This window comes from Melitaea cinxia, chromosome Z (genome assembly GCF_905220565.1).
Source record: "Melitaea cinxia chromosome Z, ilMelCinx1.1, whole genome shotgun sequence".
NCBI lineage: Eukaryota > Metazoa > Arthropoda > Insecta > Lepidoptera > Nymphalidae > Melitaea > Melitaea cinxia.
The window spans coordinates 12,316,055-12,342,180 of NC_059424.1; the positions used below are offsets into that span (position 1 = coordinate 12,316,055).

At 34.2% G+C, this 26,126-nt stretch overlaps 2 protein-coding genes across 2 annotated transcripts in view; both read left to right on the plus strand.

Moving 5' to 3' along the window:
- LOC123668805 (tetratricopeptide repeat protein 39B-like) overlaps positions 1–4,225 on the plus strand; it is a 45,777-nt gene extending 41,552 nt beyond the window's left edge. Inside the window, exons 14-16 of the mRNA XM_045602498.1 lie at positions 1,194–1,381; positions 2,350–2,469; positions 3,026–4,225. Coding sequence (XP_045458454.1) covers positions 1,194–1,381; positions 2,350–2,469; positions 3,026–3,218 — 501 coding nt within the window. The 3' untranslated portion in view covers positions 3,219–4,225. The remainder of the gene's footprint in view (positions 1–1,193; positions 1,382–2,349; positions 2,470–3,025) is intronic.
- Positions 4,226–18,597: 14,372 nt separating this feature from the next.
- LOC123668806 (insulin-like growth factor 2 mRNA-binding protein 3) overlaps positions 18,598–26,126 on the plus strand; it is a 91,078-nt gene continuing 83,549 nt past the window's right edge. Inside the window, exons 1-2 of the mRNA XM_045602499.1 lie at positions 18,598–18,772; positions 18,852–18,892. Coding sequence (XP_045458455.1) covers positions 18,598–18,772; positions 18,852–18,892 — 216 coding nt within the window. The remainder of the gene's footprint in view (positions 18,773–18,851; positions 18,893–26,126) is intronic.

Consider the following 26,126-nt stretch of genomic DNA (forward strand, 5'->3'; position numbering starts at 1 on the left):
TTAAATACGAATTACTTATTGATAAAATATGAATAATATTTTCCGATTCTACCGACATAATAATAAAAAATATGAACTGATTATTTAAATAAAAAATCATGAGTGCAATTTGAAAAAAAAAACCAAATTAATCGATCTGGAGACATGGGGTTTTGAACCGTGGTCTTCTTGGTCGATTCCATCCGGCCGATTTTCTACCTGAGCTATTACAACTCTGTTGACAGTCGTGAAATTTACCTTCATATTCTAACGATATTGTAGCTATTTTTTTAATTGCCGAAAAACAGGAATAAAACGACATTTTCTAAAAATGAATTATAGATAGATCGATTTATCACTCTCGTAATCCCCTGCATACTAAATTTTATGAAACTCATTGGAACCGTTTCCGACATTCAGATTATATATATACAAGAATTGCTCGTTTAATAGTTTTAGATAAACATAAACATGGGACACCAGGTAGGAACACAATTTGAAAAAAAATGTTGAATTTTATATATTTTTTCTAGTTCTTGATTTTTTTTTTTTTTTTGTTGATTGGTTTTTAATTAAGTACTTAAAAGTATTTAGGAAATTTAGTATTTTAGAAAACAAAATAATAATAACAATAATTCAAACTATTAAGTGAAATAAAAAAAAAACATATGTCTTTATTTATTTTTGTCGACAGTATAAAATTACATAAATAATTTAAATAGAAGTTTACTAGTAATATTTTAGTTTTACAAACGTCATACATATTATACAGTCTTGTGACCGATATTACGTCACTTCCGTTATATATTTTTCTTACGGTTTTAGTATTACATTTTTTCAGTTCGGTCGCCCATGCCAAATGTCAAACCTGCCGTAAGGAACTTCGTTCCAATAACCTGATTAAACATTTAATTTATGTTTGAAGGAAACATGGGAAGGACTTTTTTGGGAATTTGTTCCACAGAAAAGAATCGCTTACTATGTAATTATAATTTAACAGTTATAAATTTGCAACTTATACAAACATTAATATCTGCTAAGAGCTAGAATCAAACCCGCGATTATCGGTGTTTAGGCGACTACACGCCGCTACATCCTTTTCTTACATGGAGTAAGCCCATGTTCAGCAGTAGGACGTTACAGCCTGAATCAATCCAATTAAGTATTATCTGATACGAAATTGTTTGTTTCTTATCTGATAAAATTGTTCACAGCTTATAGAACAAACGGATGACGAGATCCACAGCGTCATGAACTCAAAGTACGGCATAGATTCGGAGCGACGGTACACGCCTGCATTCGACTTGGACGATGTAGCACTGGTTCGATTCCTGCGCGGCAGCTTGTTGTTAGCCATGTCTCTGCCACGGCTTGCCATACGACATTTGGAATCTGTGCTCTCGTGAGTACTAGTTGTATAATTATGTTTGCTCGCAAACGAAAAAAACTGGCTTCAATTAGGTACATCGACAAGTAATAAAAATTAATTAGACGAAAAAAATAGTAAAGTAAATACGCGTTATCAAAGATTACTCAAAAAGTAGTCATCAGATTTCGATCAAATTTAAATGAGACCATAAGACAAGCATCAGGCTTCGATTAGAACAATAATCATTAATATTATGCTACTCTAGTGGAAAACACATACACAGCTCACTACGTTATAGTAGAAGTAGTTTTACTGGATATCTGATAGATGGTGTTACGAAAAAGCAGGCACCATCTCTTAAATACGCGTCTTCAATGATAACTCAAAAGGTACTTATTATATTTGATAGATGGCGTTGTGACAAAGTATTGAACTTATCTACAGGCATGTCCCCGCACCGGCAATGTAAATGCGTATTTAACATCAAAGATAACTCAAAAAGAACTCGTTATATCTCGATCATAGTTAAATGAGACCACGTGATAAGTATTAGCTTTTGATTTATAAAACAAACATCAAAATCAGGCAGGTGACGAAAAAACAGTCGACTAAATACGCATTATTAGATATAACTTAAAAAATTACTTGTCAAATTTCAATCAAATTTAAATGGAGCCATAAGACAAGCATCAGTTTTTGACTAAAACAAGAATCATCAAAATCAGTACATTAAGTGAAAAGTTATGCGGTATAATACAACGTAAGTCGACGAAAATATAGTCAAGTAAATACGCATTATTGGATATAACGCAAAAAGTACTTGTAAGATCGAATCAAATTTAAATGAGACTACAGTCTTGTAGTCACATCGCCTTTCGATTAAATCATCGATATCGGTCCATCCAGTCAAAAGTGCTGGGGTTACATTTCAAAAATACAATCGAATTGAGAACCTCTTCCACTTGTACCCTGACAAATACATAAATAAATTTTTGTTACAGTATGAAAGACGATATAAAAGAAAATACGTTTTTGTTACCATATGCGACGGTAGAGATGGCCATGGCATATTACGCTCTAGGAGATCCAGATCGAGCCGTAGAACTATTACAAGAGGCTAGGTAAATATTTACTATACTCTTGAGTCTATTTGGCGAAACTATTTTCAAAATACACTAGCTGATTCGTTTTAGAATTTTTTCAATTTTCTTACTTTCTTTTCCGTAAACACATTTTACCAAGTAAAACAAAACTTTAATAAAATACAGCGTGTGTTGCTGTCTTACCGCACGGTAGAAGTGAAAACTTCATTGGCAATCCATACCAATAATAACTATTAAATTAGTAATGACAATTATTAGGAACGTATTAATTGAATATAGTAAACACAACGATACAACAGCGAAAAGCAGCTGTCTGTATCTTTCTCGCTCGGGACCACTCGGCCGTCCCGAGTTCACCCTATCGAGCCTTTCGGAACCAATCTCAGAGCGTGACGGATCAGCCTAACTTACCACTTACGAAAAAATGTGTATGCGACGCGCCAAAAGAAGTTTTCACATCAAACAATTTTTTTTGTTAAATCTGTCCAGCCTTTCGTTATCCTTATAAACCCATTTGGCGATTCATTTTTATTCAAACAGAACATTAGAATATATATATATATCTATCCTCTAGAAAAAAGTATTCCGGCTACTTACTGGAATCTCGCCTACACTTCCGAATACACTCGAAGCTGGAATTAATACACGCGGGAGAGCAGAACACAGTAGTGCAAGGGACAACAGCGAGCGCGGTGGCGGTGTCAAGCGTGAACACGCTCGCTGCGAGCGCGAGCACGAGCACGGCCCCGGGTCAGCGTGTCACGTGAGGCCGGCTGCGGGGCAGGCGGGGCATGACCCGCGCTGCCCTGCGAGCCGCGCGCTTCTTCATCTGCCCCGCCTTCTACCCGGGTCACGGACAGGCCCGGTATGACGTAGACCAATAATTTATTTTTTTTAATTATAATTCTATCATATTCAATATTGTGCTTAACTGTGTGGACCTTAAAGGTAAAGTTAAGTAGCGTTCGAGGTAGCTATCTATAAACACTGTATTCATTCTACAGCTTCATTTTAGTGAGATAAAATAGCTTGTAACAAAAAAAAAATACAATATGCAGTTAGCATAAATAGACCGAAGTTTTAAATAAAGATGACATAAAATTTAAGATGATTGGTTTACTTCTAAAATTTTAACACATCATATAGGAAGTGGGAATTTTCAAAAATAGTTTTGGCAACCAAATGACACAGACAATTCACTACTTGCCGTATTTGAACGTAAACTTAAAATAAGAACAAACTTAAAATAATATTTGACTTAGTTACAAAACAGATAAATCACCATCCATTTACTTCAAATAAATTTAAATTTGTTTATAACTATTTTTGAAAATACCCTTCTGAATTATTCTCTGTTATTGGTAGGTATACGTACTCAAAAATGATATTGTCTTGCTTAAATAATTTATATTGTTATGTACAGATGAATCGTTTTAATTATTTTCGACAAATTAATTTAAGTGTGGTCGTTTATATTTAATAAACATTTGTGATAAATTAAGTTATAACCTTTTTAAATGTAAATTAAGTATGAACAAATAGCTTATATTCATGTGTATTGGCATCAAGTACACATAATTTAGTCTTTTAAGCATCTAAACGTTAATGTTTTAATATTTTTATTAATTATGCTTGTGATATACCTATGACAACTAGTATGTGGTACAAAAGATGTATTTAATTTTTTCGTTGGTTTTTAAAGATAAAAGTAAATGTACATTGTAATGTTATTATTTTTTGTAAATAAAATTTTCTGACTGACTTATATAATGGATGGAGTGTTTTTGTATGTTGTATTGTAGTGACGAACAAAAATAAAAAAAAGTTCGTGGGCAAGGTAACTTTAAATGTTTTATATTTGTACTTAAGATTTAAAAAAAAATGGATGTTCGGGAATAATATTATTCAAATTATACAAAGTAAATGTAAAACATTACGTGTCTTTTATTTTATTATTATGTAATAACTTCTGAAGATATAAATAGGTCAAACAATGGATATTAACCTACTAAACATTTTTCCTCTTCGATCAAGCCTAAGACATGGAGATTGAGCGCTATATCAATACCTAAGATTAAAAGGTGGCAAGTACTAACAATGATTCAAGTCTAAAGTTTTTAAGTCGAAAATTCTATAATAATCCACAAAAAGTTTTTTTTATCACACATACCCACAAATTCGTCTGTTTCTAAGATAAGCAACTTAATGCTTACCTTACGGCTGATACGCACCCAATATATTTATTTATTGTTTCTGAATAGACTATGTATATATATATATATATATATATATATATATATCAATGTTTACGTAAGCATGGGGGAGGGGCAGGCTTTTGCTGACTTTCGCTGACAAGGAGTTTAAAATTACTAAAATTCTGCTTACGTAATACTTGAATGACCCCTTTATAATTACTGGCATATTTTGTATGTCGGCCATGCTTCTAATTTATCTCCCGCGTCTCTTTTTCTCGCTCTCGCTCTCTAAACACGACAAAAGATATATCCGTTCAAAAATGAGTAAAAATGGTTGAATTTAAATAATAAAATATTGAAACGATATTTTAGATTTTACAGAGCGTATGGTAATTTTTTTGTTTCCAGACATTGTGAGTGTTAACTACACAGCCTACTACTGAAAACAACTACTTTTTTGCACTACAGACCTATAAATATTTTTTTTTAAATAAGGAGTAACTTAGTCTACTTCTTTTGAAATTTATTTATTTTATAACTCTGGGAACTGAATAATAACTTTTATTAAATTCCACGCGTACTGTTATGAACAAATATTATATTAATAAAATGCAACATATGCAGAGTATGTAAGCCTGGGAAATTATACAAAATTGTTAAGTCAGCAATAAAACCCGTCGCTTCCACTTTTATTATATTTAGTCAGTTCGAGTCCGATTTTATGTTAGAACAGTTGTCAATAATTAAATTAATTTGGAGCAGTAAATAAGGTGTTTTTTTTAAAAGGACCAACGGAGAGTCATCCTAACAGTACGAAGTCCCGGGCACAACTAGTTTCTAAAATAAAAGTAACCTAAGTTGTTCCTTACTGCCAGTGAAAGTCCTGTCAAAATCGGGCCAGCCATTTCAGACATTAGCCGGAACAAACAGACAGACAGAAAAAATTTAAAAAAAATGTTATTGTGGTATATGTACCGTGTATACATCTATATGCAATTAGTAACAAGCGGTTATTTTAATATTACAAACAGACACACAGAACAAACACACTGTCTGTGTTGGTGGTAACAATTGTATTAAAGTTTTTAGTTATTACTGCTAGTAAGAACATTGAATTCTTCGACGACAATCGAATTCATATTGCGTTCTATCTTTCGCTACTTTTTCGTTGTCGATAGGGGGCAAGCTTTAAATTTTTTATTAATTGAAAAAATTGAGATGAAGGAGGCAATCCTTCTTAAATGTACCTACCGCCCGGGGCCATGGTCTAACGTTGTCATCCATGTGTATAGTCCATTTAGTTTTAGAGTAAAAAATTCAATTTAGGTCAGGCCATACTAGAAAATACCTCCAACCGGATAATACGTATACTGTAGGTCATACAGTGTACTTCGATTACTTTCTTTGAAAAATTTATGGTAGTAACAGCGCCATCTATGGTGCTTAAATAAAACACTGTCGAACTTCGTCGTCTCATTTCTTTAACAATATCACTTTTTTCATTTACAATATAAAGTATAGATGTCACTAGGAACTAAAATAACTTTCAATACCATACAAACAAGGTTTGGGTTTTAACCGACTTCCAAAAAAGGAGGAGGTTCTCAATTCGATTGTATTTTTTTTTTTGTAGGTATAATTACCATGTGTAAGTAAATAATGAGCTTATAATTTGTAGTCCCACCCGCGACGGAGCAGCGCTAAGGGTCAAGTTCCAATCATTCCAATGCTGACGATGAGAATGAGATGAGAAATGAGACGATGCCTGTTCCCACGAGTAGAATAATCTGATGAAACAGACTGATTCAAAAATCAAAATTGATAGATTTGTAGGTATTGTAAATACCTGTCTATAATACACAAAATTTTCTCCTGGTTTGTCTATCGTTGCCTGAATTTATCTACATCCTGAAACTTGTTTAAAGCACATATAAACAACGAAAACATCGTCTATAAAAGGAATAAACTTAGATTATAGTACATTTTGATGTACTTGCTTATTTATATCAAGAAATTTGAAAGAAAATAATATTAATTTGAGATCCCATTTATAACTCTTATCTAATAATGTGATATATATCTTGATCGCTTAATAAAACATTAAATAACGGACACAAAAAATAACTATTTATGTTGTAATACAAAATCTTATATTTTACACACTCAACGCTCTTTAAAGAGAAAGCTCTTTGAAATGTAACGTTGAGCTTAAACACATCCTAGATACAATTATTCAAACATTTTTTTATAAACATAAATATGTAATGTATATGGACGTGTAGCGTTTACACATATGAAAATCAGTTAGCAACGTTAAAATAAGTTATTATAGGGAACGTTTTAAATATTCTTCGTTGTTTTTTATCTTATATATAAAAATGAATCGTAAAATGTGTTTGTAAGCGTATAACTCACCAACCAATACCAATTCTTTTTTTTAAATGTTCGTTGAAGTCCAAGGATGGTTTTTACGGCGAGAAAAATTCGAATAATTTCCTAAAAAAACCCCATTTCTTTTTCCCATACAAACGTTTTCTAACTAAAATGTAGAGTCAATTTAAACTTTATAGCTATTCAATAAAATTCATGTTAAATAATATATTAGGGTGCATTCTACGTAAGTTATTAATGATTAAATTGATCTTATTCGTAGACCGCATTTTAATTTAATTTACATACACTATAAAAGGTATTAACTAGCTATTTCACATTACTTATTATATTGTTGCGGGGGCGTTGACAATGGAAAATTCCCGTTTTTAAACTATCGACTCCAAATTTGGTATTTTATTTTCAATATATTTTCATAAATATTTATTGTATCCAGAATGATATCCCTTTTAAAGGAATCTCAATAACAATTACTTCAACCAAATTTTTTTAATTTTGTTACAGAAAACAGTTTAGAATACATTATATTTCAGCAAACAAAAAGTTTAACAACAGAAGACAGTCATGCCGCCTAACCGCAGGTAACAAAAGATTATTTTAAGTCATGTCAATGGAGGTTAGTATAAAGATAATTGGGATACGGGATAGCTATTCGATATTAAACTACAGTGGCTGTATGGTTTTCGAAATCGGTTAAATTAAGGACTCGTTTAAAAATGACAGTATTGATCGATTAACAATATCAGAAAAAATAAATTAAAAAAATAAATGAAAACCCGTCATATGCAATTATGCACATTTATTATTAATAATTGTGTTTGCTCGCAAACGAAAAAAAAACCGACTACAGTTACATCGACGAGTAATACAACGTAGATCGACGAAAAAATAGTCAAGTAACTACGCGTTATCAAAGTTTACTCAAAAAGTAATTATCAGATCTCAATAAAATTTATATGTGACCACATAACAAACATTAGCTTTCGATTAAATTAAAAATTATTAAAATCGGTACATCCGGTAAAAAGTTATTGGGTATTTTCAAGAGTTTCCCTCGATTTCTCTGGGATCCCATCATCAGATTCTGGTTTCCTTAACATGGTACTAAACTAGGGATATCTTCTTTCCACCAAAAAAGGAATTATCAAAATCGGTACATCCAGTAGAAATTTATGCGGTATAATACAACGTAGGTCAACGAAAAAAGCGTCAAGTAAAAACGCATTATTAGATATAACTCGAAAAGTAGTTGTTAGATCTCAAATAAATTTAAATGGGACCAATTGAAACACACCTTTCGATTAAAGAAAAATTTGTCGAAATCGGTCCACACGGTCACAAGTTCTGATGTAACATACATAAAAAAAATACAGTCGAATTGAGAACCTCCTCCTTCTTTAAAAGTCGGTTAAAAATCAGTTTTATTTGGGTAATCACAGAAAATGTATGTTGATATATTGTAGGAGTAATTAAAAACAAATCTCAAATGCATTAAATTTTATCATTGTAAATAATTTAAATGTTTTATGTTCGCCATTAATGGCGAACATAAAACATTTAAATTATTTACAATGATAAAATTTTACTATATGCATCGATCCAACTTCCATGTCCTATAATTACGTCGAACCAGAAGTCTCTTAGTACTGTTTTCGCGTCCATTACGACCACGGTGAAGTTTTTTACCGTAACAACCAATCATCATCATTCCAGCCTATTGCAGTCCACTGTTGGACATAAGCCTTCACAAGTTCGGGCCAAAAATGCGTGAACTCGTGTGTGTTGCCCATATTCACCACGCTGGGCAGGCGGGTTGGTGAACAACCAATAATTAATTTCTAAATCAGCTGAGAAATTTAAAAAAAGCTATTGTCGTAATCATAACCTCTACATAAAAAAAAACATTTTGTATATATTTTTTATCATTTTAATGAGATATGTCTTTTTCATTTTCTTATTTTATTTAAAAAAATATAAATAATGTTATGAAATTGGCCAGCTATAAATAAAAGCTTATGGCGATTTTCTGTGTAACTCCAGTACAATTCCCGGCAGGGTAGATTGGGTACGGTTGAAACGGTGGACGGTTGAAACAAAGCGAATATCTCGTGAACTGTGCGTGAAGAGGTGAGGGGTACAAAGGGAGAACGAAGCGGTCGACAGGTCGAAACATGAATTTCAGTGTTGCGTCATTCTTCGCGCGCTGTACTTGTGTATAGGAGACCCCATTGTGTTTTTTGACTGAAAAGTAAGTATTTTTGTTCGTGCACTTTTGCTATTATTATGGTTTTGATTAAAGTTACAGTATTAAAAGTTTTGTATTGTTTTAGTTGACGTTTGTAGAATATGGCAGTATATTAGTTTTATTCCAAATTTATTATCAATCTTCCTGTAAACAGTTTTATACCTAGAAGGGGGATTGGGGACAGTTGAAACACTTTTTGTGGGTACGGTTGAAACATTTTATTTATTGAATTTTCTTGTTTCTCAGATGCCAAGGGTACGCCAAAGGAAGACTACGAGAGGTCGGGCTGACTTATCAACGTACAAACAAGCCTATGAAGATGTAAAAGCGGGGTCTTCGTTAAGAACAGCGGCAGAAAAGAATGGACTAAACTACTGTTCCCTGTTGAGGTACGTACGTAAACGAGATGCGACTGGTGGCGATGAAAATCAAGAAATGGGATATAAGGCTCACAATCGAGTGTTTAACCAGGAACAAGAGCGTGAGCTATCTAAATATTTAATTAGATGTGCAGATATATATTTTGGCCTAACTAAAAAGGATGTTATGAAATTGGCATACGAACTAACCGTCAAATACAACTTATTACGACCTTGGACTTGGGATGACAAAGAAATGGCTGGTGAAGAATGGTTTCGCATGTTTATGAAAAGAAATCCTGAACTGTCAGTACGTGTAGCTCAGGCTACAAGTCTTTCTAGGGCGACTAGCTTTAATAGAAGTAACGTAGATGCTTTTTATGAAAATTTGGCTACTGTTATGGAGCGTTATAAATTTGAACCACAAAATATATATAATGTTGATGAGACCGGCATAACTACTGTACAAAAGCCCGACAGAATAGTAGCTAGACGGGGTGCTCGTCAAGTAGGTTCAGTGACATCAGCCGAGAGGGGTACTTTAGTCACAGTAGCCTTTGCGGTGAATGCCATCGGAAGTGCTATTCCGCCATTCTTTGTCTTTCCGCGAGTGCGATACCAAGATCACTTTGTCAGGGATGGGCCAATAGGATCTGCAGGAAGTGCAAATCCTTCCGGCTGGATGCAGGATGAAACATTTATTCATTTTCTGGAACACTTCAAAAAACATACAAATCCTTCTTCTTCACATAAAGTTTTACTTGTGCTTGATAACCACTATTCACATTCACATTAATGCACTTGATTTTTGCAAGACGAATAGCATTGTGATGCTATCTTTCCCACCCCACTGCTCACATAAACTTCAACCGCTTGATCAATCTGTATTCGGTCCGCTGAAGAAAGCTATAAATTCGACCTGTGATGGATGGATGAGAAGTCACCCTGGCAAGACTATGTCAATATATGACATCCCAAGGATTTTAGCTACTGCTATGCCCCTTGTTCTTACACAATGAAACATTCAAGCTGGCTTTCGCGTAACTGGGATTGTGCCATTTAATCGGCATTTGTTTACTGAACTCGATTTTGCTCCTGCATTTGTAACAGATAGGCCAAATCCTGTAAACGCAATCGAGGCAGCTGATGGCCCTATTCAGTATACTAATACACTTGAAGATAAAACGCCACCACAATCACCTTCTATTTTAACCTGTGAACTACCAGAAGATTTTTCTAATGCAGATCTTTTTGTAGAACAACAGACTACAAACATTCCACAGTATACACAACTCCCAGACAGAGAACAGAAAAACATTATTACGCATCCAGAACCTTTGATCTCGCTACCCAGACATCAAAGTAGTGTGCAGCAAATTTAACTCAAACCCTCTACAAGTTCTCAATCCATTCCTGTGTTGTTAAATCAAACAGAAAATATCGCGACTTCTAGTACACCACTTTTGTTTTCCCTGAAATAGTACGACCACTACCAAAAGCTCCTGCAAGGAAATTAACAAACAGGGGCGAAAAACTAGGAAATCTACAATCTACACAGATACGCCCGAAAAGGAAGAGATAAGAAGAGAATATGAAAACAGACTGAAACGAACCAAAGCCAAGCAAGTTAAGAAAAGATTAGATGGAGGAAGGATTAAAAGAAATGCTACAAACAGAAACAAAACACATGAATTATCATCATCAGAAGAAGAGGATTGCTACTGCCTTGTTTGCATGTCAGCATATTCGAAAAGCAGACCGAGGGAAAAATGGATCCAATGCACAAAATGTAAAATGTGGGCGCATGAAGAGTGCACAGAAGGTTATCTTAGTTATGTTTGTCACAATTGTGATTCCGAATGATCTCATAACCACTTAAGTATTTTTGTTTAAAGGTTGATTTTTTATAGAAATAGAATATTATTTAGTTTCTGTAGCTGAAGAGCTAAAAATTTTTTTAAGCTGTTCTATTTTATTTTCTTAATCAAAAAGTATTATTCTTTTGTTTTGTTATTTGTTTATCTATGCATCCAAATGTAGATGTTTATAGAAATAATTTTTAATGTTTTTCTCAAAGTGTTTTGTTAGCTGGAGTGCTAACATCTAGTTTAATATAATGAATGCTGTTGATTTTTGGGAAATATAATAGCAAGTAGTACATACACAAATAAAACAAATAAATTATCGTCTCCAACATCTGATTGTTATATAAGTAGTATAAGTTGTAATTAACATAAACCTTTAAAGACTGATTAATAATAATGTTAAATCCTAAGTGTTGTACAAAGATTTGAATATTGATGCAAAATATTTGTGATATTCCACTGTGCCATTACGAGTCGTTAAATTTTATTAGATGATTATTAAAACATGTTTATTTATTATATTTTGTATTATTTGCATGTGTTTCAATTGACCCCAGACACTGTTTCAACCGACCCTGGCATGGGGACGGCTGAAACAAATTACATTTTTTTTAATTTGATTTTATACATACAATACAATACGGTAATTTCAAATAACATTGCCCATTAGTAGACAGATATACGGTCTTTTATTTAATATAGTTCCTTCATCGCTCGCTTAATTAATGCTGATGCTATGCACGACAAAAGCTAAAATGTTTCAACCGTACCCAGTCTACCCTACCTATGCATTTCCACTGCAATTCTTGATTTATTACAATTTTTTTTAAACCAAGATACTTTACCTATACATTTTAGTTCTGAGAAAAAAACTTTGTTTTATTAAAGTTTTTAGCTACCTTAACAAAGGAATCAAACAAAAGGAATATTGTATTGTAAATAAATAAATAAATAATAAATTGTTAGTTGTCATCTCAGCACAAAGTTAATAACGATAGAAACAGTTTGTTTAAGGAATCGTATTAAATATTTTCTATGGTTGTCAAAAATATCAGTGAATAAAAAATATCACACGAACTCTTAAATAGAAGACAGCGAAAGCCGCATGCACCTCGTGAATAAAATTTTCATAAAATTCTTAAAGTTCACAATTTCATCCAAATCCTCTAGACGAATACCTAACATACGACACATACTTGCAATGTTGAGAAAGAAATTTGTAGCATCAATGAAATCGCTATTTACAGATCACTGCGTTACATGGTTACAATGTATTTCGTTCACGGCACCGTGTAGGTATATCGAATTCCTATTATTACTAGTTCCTCTCCCAGAGAAGGTAAGAATGATCTATTGTAATAGAAGTATTATGGGTACGTAGTAAAAACCGACAATAGAACCCTAAAATGGAGTTTAGTTATTTTTACGTTAATTCTACCAAGTGGTTGGGAACACGATGTAACACTAAAAATTTCAAATGTAAAATAATTTAAACTTTATACGAGTATAAGAGAAAACCGGGATAGCTGGCCACTTTTTTAAATAGACTCCTAATTTTAAACGCATTATTTTTTTATGTTCAATTTCTATGAATATAGAAATAGCTTTATCCTTTATAGTAACTTATTATTAGTATTTTTAAACTTATCAATTACAGATTTTGGAGAATTTAACTTTTTGTTGACCTCCTTTTTCGAGGATACCTACCCATATGGATAGTTGCCCCACCATAAAAATACTAACAAAGATAGCCTGTATTGTAGGATAGATGCCTTTCATTATGTGTAAATGAAAAACCCAATGAAATATTAAGGGTTCGTTCTACTTCTAAAACAGCAATCTCTAATGTCAGTGTTAGTGGTTGTCAAACATGTCACAGAACCGATGGCTGATGGAGCAGACGTATCCTGGAGTGGAGGCCACGTCTTGACAAACACAATGTGGGCGTCCTCCACCCTGTTGAACCGACGATCAACGTAACATCGCCTGTGAAGGCAGGATGCGAGTTTGCGATAACCGAGATGGTCGGCACGAACTTTGAGAGGTCTATGTCATATCGAGCAAAGGACTGCGATATGCTGGTTTTGTGAACAGAAGCAGCATTTCAAAAGCCAAAGATGGACATTGCTTTACCTTTCTCGGCTAATTTGCTTTGACGACATGCACCTTTTTTCAGGTTTATTATTCAGTTGAACTCCGGATTAATCCATATTGTATATCCTTTTTAATTACTCCAACAGATCATTGTCGGTGAGGGCTTTGATCAAAAGATCCTATAAGTAATTTAAATCTCCACTTCTAACGGCCGGTTTCAATATCTTACTAGCGATTCGTATGGAGTATAGGTACTTACGTCCAAATTCTATCTCTAGTCAGCAACTGGCCGTAAGATATTTAGTTCTAGCCACAGAAAACCTTCAGCTTGTTTGTTGTGTTGTTGTCAAACTGGCCGTAAGATATTTAGTTCTAGCCACAGATAAACCTTCAGCTTGTCTGATAGACAGCTCCGGATTTCATTCAATATAACTTTTGAATCCTAGCCCTAGCCATTATAGCCCAGTTTTAGCCCCATAGTTTCAGCAAATTAATAAACTAACATGCATATGACACGTCTATTTCGGGCAAATCTGTATCTACAAGCTTTTGAATGTGCTTTAAAAACTTAGGATATTTTCCTGAAGAGAAATACCTACGTTTGCAGCATAACGCCTTCACAATGTTATCGATAGAATCCTAAGCTGTCAGAAATTTTCGTTTATCCCCCCATTTTTTTTTGTTCATTTCATCGAAAGCTTGTAGTTTGTAGATGTTCTGTAGCCTAGAACATACTCGAGCTCGAACTCCTTCTTTTATTTTGTATTTTCGCGTTATAGATATGCTACAATAAGCAGAGTTCAAATATTAATATACGTTAATAGATATAAAAATAACAGAATACTACAATTTTTATTAAATACACTTACATTACTTTATAGGAAACGGAACGATAGCTTAACGTGTTCTCCAAGGTACGGTGGGGAGACCCACAAGGATAGACATCGAGACGCTTCAGTCTATAGGCCTCTTTCCCCGTATAGGAGAAGAATCAGAGCTTAATCCACCACATCGAGACAGAAAAGAAATATTTCTAATAATAAAAATATCCATCTCGAGCGGGAATCAATGCCGCAACCGCCGGTGTTTAAACGAATTAGGTAATAATTAATTACTATCATTTAATAATAATTATTATTATTTAATAATTACTATAAAAACGATGCCCATTATTTTTTTGTCTGTTGGAAAATTAAACATCACGACGAGTATTCCTTGGAGTGGCCGTATTGTATCGTCCTTCTACAACACTGTCTTTTTTTAAACATTTTAAAATGTAACCTAATAGTTTTCCGCAAACGAAAAATCGAGTTCAAATAAATCGACAAATAATAACAACGTAAGTAGACAAAAAATAGTCAAGTAAATACGCGCTATCAAAGATTACTAAAAAACATCATCCGATTAAAGAAGAATAATCATAATTATTTATAATGAATAAACTGTTACCCTAGTTGACAATATATGCATCCTTGGATCAATTCTTCACTGAAGAAGTTTTAATGAAGTCAGATAGATGGCGTTGTGATCAAGTACGCACCGTCTCTTAAAACACGTCATCAAAAATTACTCAAAAAGTACTCATTATATCTCGACAAACTACATAACAATTAGCCTTTGATTTATAAAAGAAACATTAAAATCGGTGCACCCAGTAAAAAGTTATGAGGTATAATAACAAAAAACCGTCAAGTAAATACGCGTTATCAATAATTACTCAAAAAGTAGTTAAAATTTAAATAAGACTACATGACAAGCATTAGCTTTCGATTAAACTAAGAATCATCAAAATCGATATACCCAATAAAAAGTTATGCTGCTTAATAAAACGTAGGTCGACGAAAAAATAATCAAGTAAATACGCATTATTAGTTATAAGTACTTGTCAAATCTCAATTAAATTTTAATGGGACCACATGACACGCAACAACTTTCAATTAAAACAAAATTCATCGAAATCGGACCACCTAGTCAAAACTTCTGATGTAATATTTAACATTTTAAAAATATACGAGTATAGAATTGAGAATCTCCTCTTTTTTTGGAGGTCGTTTAAAAAGTCATTTACGGTGCACAATAAATCCACAAATTCGAACATAATTTAAGAATCACTTACAGTTTTGTTAACCGACTTCCAAAAAAGGAGGAGGTTCTCAATTCGACTGTATTTTTTTTTAATGTATGTTACATCAGAACTTTTGACCGGGTAGACCGATTTCGACAAATTTTGTTTTAATCGAAAAGTGGTGTGTGCCAATTGGTCCCATTTAAATTTATTTGAGATCTAACAACTACTTTTCGAGCTATATCTAATAATGCGTTTTTACTTGACGCTTTTTTTGTCGACCTACGTTGTATTATACCGCATAACTTTCTACCTGATGTACCGATTTTGATAATTATTTTTTGTTGGAAAGGGGATATCCCTAGTTTTGTACCGTGATAAGAAAACCAGGATCTGATGATGGGATCCCAGAGAAATCGAGGGAAACTCTCGAAAATCCGTAATAACTTTTTACTGGGTGTACCGATTTTGATAATTTTTAATTTAATCGAAAGCTGATGTTTATCATGTGGTCACATATAAATTTTATCGAGATCTGATAACTACTTTTTGAGTAATCTTTGATTACGCGTAGTTGCTTGACTATTTTTTCGTCGATCTACGTTGTATTACTTGTCGATGTAATTGAAGTCGGTTTTTTTCGTTTGCGAGCAAACACAATTATTTTAATTTCTACGTATACCTAGTAGATACACTACAAAAAATAGTTCTACACCTACCATGTTAAGAGTGTATGCTACCTCAAATTGCTTATTTTCCACTCGGCAGGATGTCCATATCTTCCAAACTACTGAATATATAAGTTTGAAATTAATGTATGGTAAAGTTTAGGACATAAACTATCTTTTATATGTTTCGAAAACACAATTCCATAAAACTTTCTCGATACAAAAAAAGTTACTTCTATTTTTGTATTAAAACCTAAATTTCTCAGTAAATATAGAAGTTATGGACTTGAGATTAAGCATGGTAATTGAAATAAGTATGAAGAACATTTTATATGTTGCGTTTTTTAAAAAATAACTATTGATAATGTTTGTGGGGAGATAATACACATAATTCGCGCGATGAACAACCAAGCGTTCTCAATTCTCATATGTATTTAGTACGGGTGAAATCTGAATTCGAGCTGAGGTAGTGTAGCCCCTTAATACTTTAATTCAAACACATTCAATTTATAATCATTTCGTAGTTTCCGATATTATCGTGTATAGTAAGTAAGTCCCGTTTATATGAAAATCTTTTAAAAATCTTTAAAAATTTATTCCAACTATCTGTCGCTTTTAACGCCGTAGTAAAAAATACCTACACTGTGGGATGAACGAGAAAAAGCTTAATACCTTACTCACTTTATGGATAAGAAAAGGAGGTACGCTATAAAGGTAACACGTAATACGATTAATATTTTGTTATTATCATAAACATATACCAAATTATGAAATTACGATTGTAAGAGTTTTTACTAGCGAAAATTAATAATAAAGGACCCAAGTTACTAACTAAAAGACAGTGTCTTTTTTTAGCAGGTATTTATTATTTTAAAATAATTATGACTAAAGCACATTTTATCTTCTATGAAAAACGTTTGATATGTATATATATAAATACGTGAAGTAAATACTTTGTACACTGCGCGTAAATTGCGCGGACGGAGGAGTATGAAATTTCGTACACTTAAAGTTTATACAGAAAATGAGTGTAGAATGCTAATATATTTTTTATTTTGTATAAAAATATATTAAATAAAAAAACATTACACACACTACCATGTAATTATACACACACGTGTATTAATTAAACTCTTCTGTTGATTGTCAGTCTGTAGTCAAATTGAAAAATTATAAAAAAGGTTCTTTATTTCAATTATTTCTTGGTTTTTTTAAATTAAATTTTTAATTATGGTCGACTTTCGACCATTGGGCGACCACTAGTTTTATTAAATCAAGTTCAGGTATCTTTATAATCAACAATCGTAATATCTATTGGCTAATGTGTTACTTTAGTTTCAAATTAATTTATACGTAATCAAAAAATTAAATGAAGACATTTAAGCTATAGATATCTAAAGTAACTCAGTCACTATTAATTAATCAATTGTTAATTTAAATGTGTCTCTAACAAAGCTAACAAATTTGTAGATATGGTCGGTACGTGTCTTACGGCCTGTTACTGTGGGGTAATGCTGCTGATATTGAGACGATATTTATCTTGCAAAAAAGGGCTATTCGTGGCATTTACGATCTTGGAGCTCGAGTCTCCCAACGGGATGTTTTCCAAAAGGTGGACATATTAACAATTGCGTCGCAGTATATTTATAACAATATTATGTATATTCACCAAAATATTCATTGTTTTGAAATAAATAGTAATAATCGCATTGTAAACACGAGAAGGAATAACAAAATTGTAACTCCAAGTTTCCGACTGCGCAAAGTAAACGTTTCCGTTCTAGGTCATGGTATTCGCATGTATAATAAAATCCCACAAACGATTTTGGGATTGACTCAACATAAATTTAGTTTTTATTAAAAAAAAAAAATAATAGATAAAGCTTATTACTATTTTGATAAAAATCCTAATAATATTTTTTTTGGTCACAATTTAAATAAACTCATATAATAAATATAATATAGCGTATCACACATATATATATTAAATAAGAAAAGCTATAATATCAAATAGTACAAACTATTTTAATTATATTGATATTAAACCTCTTTCATCACGTCACGGACAGTGCATGGCCACCGTGACGGCAAATATATTGACGCGTTCTGAATTCATCCGCTCACCAATTTGATTATGAGACAAAAGAAAGACGATCCGTCGAGCACGTCACTCCACGTACACCAGGAACACTTTTTCACAGTAAAGATATCTTAAAATTAAGAAATAAGCCAAAATGAGTGAGCAATTGAAAACTGTGTCAGCAATGAATAAGCTATACATTGGGAATCTTCCAACGGAAGCTGACGAAGACTCAGTGCGCCAATTGTTCATGGAGCACAACCTTACGGTTGCTGAAATATCAGTAAAACGCGGAGGCTATGCCTTTGTTGACTTTCCTGATCAATCGGCTGCTGATCGAGCTATTGATAAATTACATGGTAAAAATGTAACAATCGCAAAAACTTAATCTCATACCTAAACTTAAGATATTAATATAAATCGTGTGTACTTTCCCAGGTTATTCCTACTGCGGTCTTCCTCTGATCGTGGAACCGTCGGTTGCAAACAAAAAAATGTAAGTTAAAAATATTTAAATTAATTGTCATGTATTTAAACAAATATAAGTATAGTTTAAAATACGACGCAGTTTCTAGCAGAGATTTGATTGTAGCGCTTGCAGCCTACTTCAAAACGTGTGATACAGTTTTAACTCTTAAATATTTTGCGGAAAATTAATAATTCTTCAGTGATTTTAACACTATGACTTTTAAAAACTCTTTTACCTTATATTATAAACTCTTTAACTGTTATAAAATAAGCACACTATCTTCACTAGTATGCAATAAAGTAAATATCATCGAATGGGTAACTAATAATATGAATTTATTTACTACTAAAATGTTATATATAGCCCATAGCCTTCCTCGAAAAATGAATTAAAATACGTTCTTTAATTTGAGGGAAAAGTTTTTGCCGTATCGACGGGACGAACATTAAATATTTGACAGGTGCGAAACCCATAAACTATAAAAATGAAAGACAAAATGTATTGAATTTTTTTATTCTTTTTTTTTTCGTCAATTTACCAATGTTTTTAATAGTGATTTTGCTATTCGTAACAGAGGCAAACACAACAAATCAAAACCATGAAAATCGGTCCAGCCGTTCTCGAGTTATAACTGTTCGAACAAATCCGACTTGTTTTATTTTAAACAATGTATTGTAAAAAGCGCTGTGGTGGTACCTCTACAAGCAGCGACAGTAATAATAAATTTAATAACTTGAGACTTGTGCGTTTTAAAATTTAAAAATAAACAATTTTGGTTTGAATATTTAGGAGGCACGGTGCTTATGAGTAGCTGTGTTTCGCGCGGAGTGTTTCGCGCGGAGTGTTTTACGTGGGATGTAGGATAAAAGTTACAAAAGTTGAATATTTTATTTCTTTCATAAATATCAAACTAAAAAAAATGAAATATTTTAGTAAATATTCAAACGATTTTATATAGTATAGACATATACGATATAGCTACGTCACCAGGCATCTCGATCTTCTGTTTCGGAGAAGGTTGCATGTTTACCTGCTCCGATTTAACAACTTATTGTCCTCGCTTAAACAATGCCTCGATGGATCAGCAATATCTAGAATCAGCGCTCTAGTTCTTCTAAAAACAACCGTCTGACTGCGCCACGTGGCGTTTATGAATTAGTTAGTTAGTTCAGCCTATTGCAGTCCACTGCTGGACATAGGCCTCCCCAAGTTCGCGCCGCTTATGAATTGATCTATACAAATAAATAAAATTGGAGTGTCTGTTTGTAATATTTAAATAACCGCTTTTTACTAAATGCATGTGAATGATACACGGTACATATACCGAAATAAGATTTTTTACAATTTTTACAATTTTTGTCTGTCTGTCTATCTATCTGTCGGATTGTTCCGGCTAATCTCAGAAACGGCTTGACCGATTTTGACGGGACTTTTACAGATAGCTGATCTAATAAGGAGTAACTTAGGCTACTTTTATTTTAGATTTTTTTTTGTAACTACGAATTAAACAATATATATTTTTTTTATTCTACGCAGACGAAGGCGCGGGCACAGCTAATCTTACCAATATTTGACGTACCTTTAACACTTTAACAGCCGATCACGTACTGTGTACGGGCAGTGTCGATCAACTCGGTACGCCGATCACGTACTCCGTACGGCTTTGACTTTCCTATCGTCTGTTTAAATACCACGTGCCCGGTGCGTGAATGGCGTGTAACCTCGGTGTAGAATGACTCTTTATCTACGCACACATGTATGATTCACCGACGGGAGGTGCGGGGTGGAGACAGGACAAGCGATCTTTCACGGCGCGTCGCCAGTGCGCCCACGCCACTAACGTGAGAGTACGTCCTTGCATTTTGGCGCGAAATGGCTTCCGCTCGGCGCAGTTACCGGCTCGATTCTAAAGAAATTCTTGATGCTTTGGTAAATGATGTTGACTCAGACATTGAGGAAGACCCGGAAATTCAAATTGAAGGTAAATTATTGTATTTTATTATTGTATTTTTATTCAAATATACCCTTTTTGCGACGTATAGATTTTTATTAGTGTTTTCTCTCTCCAGAGGTAATTCAAGACTTACAAGAGGTGGTATCGGTCCAAGATGAAGTAAATGATGATGCTGACATGTCAGAAAACGTATCTGAACCAGACCAGGGACGGAGCCGGGGTCGCTCGAGACCTACACTTCGTGGCAGAACGAGATCGCGCGGCGGACGCGTTCGGTCAGGAGCGCGCTCGACCACCCGCTGTCGCGGCGGCAGACATGCAACAACTTCTATCAGGGAAATGGATGAAGGTAATGGATGGTCATACCAAGCAGCGGAGCAGCCGCCAGAAAATCCAGTATTTCAAGAAATATCTCGCGTATTAGCTCCGATTGATGAAAATTCGTCACTGTTCGATTGTTTCTCAATTTTTTTTCCTGATTCTTTTTGGAACTTGCTCAAGACTGAAACAAATCGTTATGCAGCTCAAATGAAGGCTAAACAAACGCGACAAGGTATCCTGAAACCTGGCACTATGCTTTATATATGGAAACCTGTCACGAAACAGGAACTAAAAACTTTTTTTTCCATAGTGATTCATATGACACTCGTTCAAAAAGAAAGTTTCGATTCTTACTGGTCAACTCGTGAAATAATAGAAACTTCATTTGCCAGAAAGCACATGAATAGGAACCGATTCAGAGCTATTTACAGCTGTCTTCATTTGAACGACAACTCAAATTATAAACCACGTAATGATCCCGAATACGATGCTTTTTTCAAACTCCGACCGTATTTCAATGAACTGTGTTTTCTGTGTGAGAACAGTTTTTATCCCAACGAAAACTTGACGATCGATGAGGGCACTTGTGGATTTAGGGGTCGAGTGCACTTCAGAGTTTACAATAAAGATAAGCCCGATAAATACGGTATGAAAGTGTACATGCTTTGTGACGCGGAAACGGGCTACATACTACGCATGGTTCCCTATGTCGGCGACTCGAAATCTGTCGAGACTATTATCACGGAATTGAGTGAACCATATTTTGGTAAATGGCACACCATTTATATGGATCGTTTTTTTACGAGTCCGACAATTGCAGACTTACTTTGGCTGAAGAAAACTCGCACTGTCGGCACAGTGATGGCAAATCGTCGTGGTCTGCCACAGGATTGGCGACAACAATCTTTGGAAAAAGATGAAATGGCTTTTTGTCACCGCGGAAATCTAACTGCCTGTAAATGGAGAGATAAGCGTGATGTACTTATACTCACGACGAAACATGGAGCTAGCTGGACAGAGGTGGATGCAAAAGTCAAAGGTGTGGGCGTAACCAAAAAGGTGAAACCAGACTGCATCCTCGACTATAACCATTATAAATTGGCGTAGATCTCAATGACCAATATGTGTCCTATTATTCGTTAAATAGAAAAAGTATGAAATGGTGGAAAAAAATGTTTTTCAATTTAGTAGCGCGTTCTCTGGTAAACGCTTACATTTTATACAATAAATCCAGAGAACAACGACGCCGCCTGCGATTCTCGCAGTTTCTGATGGACTGTGGTGAACAGCTGGTGGAAACTGCATCAGATGCTGAAGCAGGACCCTCCCGTGGTCCACATGCTGTCGGGACTAGCACGAGGCTCGTCGGCAGGCACTTCATGGAGAGGATTCCAAGCTCGGAAAAGAAAGATAAAGTCGCACGAGTTTGCAAAGTGTGTGCCGACATTTTAAAAAAAGAAACCGGAAAAAGGGGGCGCAAAGAGACCATTTATTACTGCCCAGACTGCAATGTTCCCCTGTGCTACTATCCCTGCTTCAAAATATTCCACACAAAAAAAAATTACGTTACATAATTAGCTCAAGTATGTAAGATTGTTTATGTTGGAGTTTTTTTTTTTTCGATTTTAGACCTCTTTTCTTAATTTTTTTTCATAAATATTATTTTTTATTACAAATGTTTTTTATTTCATCCCTAAAAATATAAAGAACAATAGTACATATAAAAAAAGAATAATAGACATATCACAGATAGTTTTTATTTTATGAGTCATAGAATATCGGCAAAAAACGCCGGCGTACCAGGGAAAGCCGCCTTTATAACGGTCGGCTGTTAAAGTGTTAATCTCTACAAATTTTTCATCGTGTTGGTCTTGTAAATTATTTTAGATTTTAAACAAATTCTACTGCAAAGTAGTAGATATGTACATTTTTTCTCGACACAGTTGTAAGAATTTAAGTAGGATATTGCGATTGAAATTATGGAATATACTTCACTTTTAGCTTACTAACAAGTATTGAATATGTCAATATATTTTTATGAGGAGTTTCATGGTTGGATGTGAAAACTTGGAGTAATCGACATCGATACACATATAGCTTGTCTATTTTATTCTTTGAAACTTGAAGCATTTTTCCTATTGGATTTCAAAAAATGTTTTGTAGATGTTACTCTTTGTTACCTTTTAGTTCCAGTAAGTAACACAAATGTTTCTTTTTTAATTTTCAGCGTGAATGTACCAAACTTACAAAGCGCGAGTGCGATCCAGTTGAAGGAGGCCAGCAACGAGTCCTCGACCGGCGGGAGAGAGTGGAGGTAAATCTCTAAATTTACTGTTATCGGCCACATCGTCGTATATTTCGTGTATTCTGTATACACTACGAAACCACTAACGAAACCAATCGAAACTACATTCTCGACACTCTGTCGCTAGGATTTGTCAAATTTACGTAAAGACTACGTAGTAACTAGTAAGCATGGTCCAGATCAACCGGTGGGGGTCGAGCTGCCTCCCTTCGTTGAGACTGCGGCGGCTCAATTGACCACTTGTTGCGCGCTTGCTCGCTCGCTCTCTCTGAACTTGTTGCAGTTCATTTTTACGCTGTTCTACGCGTTCTTTGATTGTTAATACTTACTCAACTAAAGGCATTTCAAACATTTGAGTTTGGTTGATCTAGTCTATAGAATTTTCTAATGCATGGAACAATTGTGGACTTATGTTTGTTTTAGGAATGGGTATTTATTAAATGTTATTTGTGATTTATTATAAGTTCAATATGAAATTAACTCACTCAAAACGGGAATTCTGCGAATCATGGATGAATTTCACGAATCGATTGTAAAATCGCTACTTCTTAAATATACTTGATGCCTGTTGGTTTTCATAGATCTTAAATAATTGTTTTTTTAACCGACTTCCAAAAAAGGAGGAGGTTCTCAATTCGACTGTATTTTTTTTTTTTTTTTTTTTTTTATGTATGTTACATCAGAACTTTTGACCGGGTAGACCGATTTCGACAAATTTTGTTTTAATCGAAAGGTGGTGTGTGCCAATTGGTCCCATTTAAATTTATTTGAGATCTAATAACTACTTTGCGAGTTATATCTAATAATGCGTTTTTACTTGACGCTTTTTTCGTCGACCTGTGTTGTATTATACCGAATAACTTTCTACTGGATGTACCGATTTTGATAATTATTTTTTTGTTGGAAAGGGGATATCCCTAGTTTAGTACCGTGATAAGGAAACCAGGATCTGATGATGGGATCCCAGAGAAATCGAGGGAAACTCTCGAAAATCCGTAATAACTTTTTACTGGGTGTACCCATTTTGATAATTTTTAATTTAATCGAAAGCTGATGTTTATCATGTGGTCACATATAAATTTTATCGACATCTGATAATTACTTTTTGAGGAATCTTTGATAATGCGTAGTTGCTTGACTATATTTTCGTCAATCTACGTTGTATTACTTGTCTATGTAATTGAAGTCGGTTTTTTTTTTCGTTTGCGAGCAAACACAATTATTTTTACGCTTCTTTTGCATGTAGTGATCACCTTAAAAAATTTAACACTTAGCTGTATTATATTTACTAAGGTTAAGGTACTTTATTGTGTAATTAGTGTTAACAATTACTGGTGATTCTTTAAAAATAATCTATACATTTAAGCATCCCATCTCAATAGACTTTTTTATTCTTGGAGAAGATGCAAGGACATTACACTATTTCGATATGTTGTTTTTTATTTATTATTTTTTTAACTGCTGCCTAAACATACTTCTTAGTATTATAACGGTTAAGTGAGGCTGCAAGTTCAGAAAAGTTAAAAACAATTACAATGGGAAATTGGGAATTAAAGCGCTCGCGGCGCCGAAAGCAACAAGAATGAACAATTTGCGTCTTGTTGCGGCCTCTTGCTCCTCAATGAACATGTGAATGCTTACTATTTTCCTCAAAGGTCTCTTAACCGGCAACAAGTTTCTGAAGGGATTTTAATACTCTACACGTGTTCGCAGTGTATGTATGTTTATAATCGTCGCAGATGTAATATCAGTGTGTACACATATCGAGCCAACCGTCTCATATACGCCCTTTTCCGCTGGGTCCCCCCGTCTTGCCCCGCTCCCTTCGAGGCGACCCTCGCCTCGCGGGAACGTTATGTAAGATCACAAATCAGTTGGGGTAGTTCTTTTGTCATCTTCCAACTGAATTTAATTTTAAAAGTTGGGACCGTTGCGAGAGAGTTGTCAGGTTTCTCTTTGTCATTGTACCGAGCGCTCTTATCTAACGGTTAAATATATTCCAATCTTTTTATCTCCTAAAGCTTTGCAACACCTCTCGCTTTAAATATAATGAAATATCTAATGCTCTCACGTTCGTTACGCAAGGGGAGCCGGCCGTTACCTGTTTTTTTTTTTGTAGTGTTGTATCAATTCAAGTATTAGAAACAGATTATCGTTTATTAGGAAACAGTTGTTTGCGTACAAATTTGTGAATTAGTCATAGAAAACAAACGTAGTGAGCGTAGTAAAATGGTGCGCTAGAATAGTAGGGCGCGCGGACGTGGTAGTAACGTGGAATGAGAATAGAGGGTGTCGGGCAGGGCGGCAGCAGCCACGTGATACGTCTCACGATCGATGCCAGCAGTCACGTTGCACCGTTCGGATCCCCCCCCCCCTCCCGCCAAACACCACTGTCGCCGCCATCGCAGATGCCGCCCAGACTAACCTGCTCTAAGCTTTTAACTTCCATCACAATTCAATTTGTAGCATATTTCTTCAACTTATTTCGTGAAATTCGGTTAAACATAGTTATAAACTTCCAGGAGATAGAGGATTAGAGGCACTTATTTAAAAATTATGTAAATAAAGGTAATGGTCGTTTTCCACATCACGAATTTAAGTGTATTTGGAGCATCTGATCATTCTTATTCTTGCAAGGGTAAAAATAAATCGTGAAACTTAAAT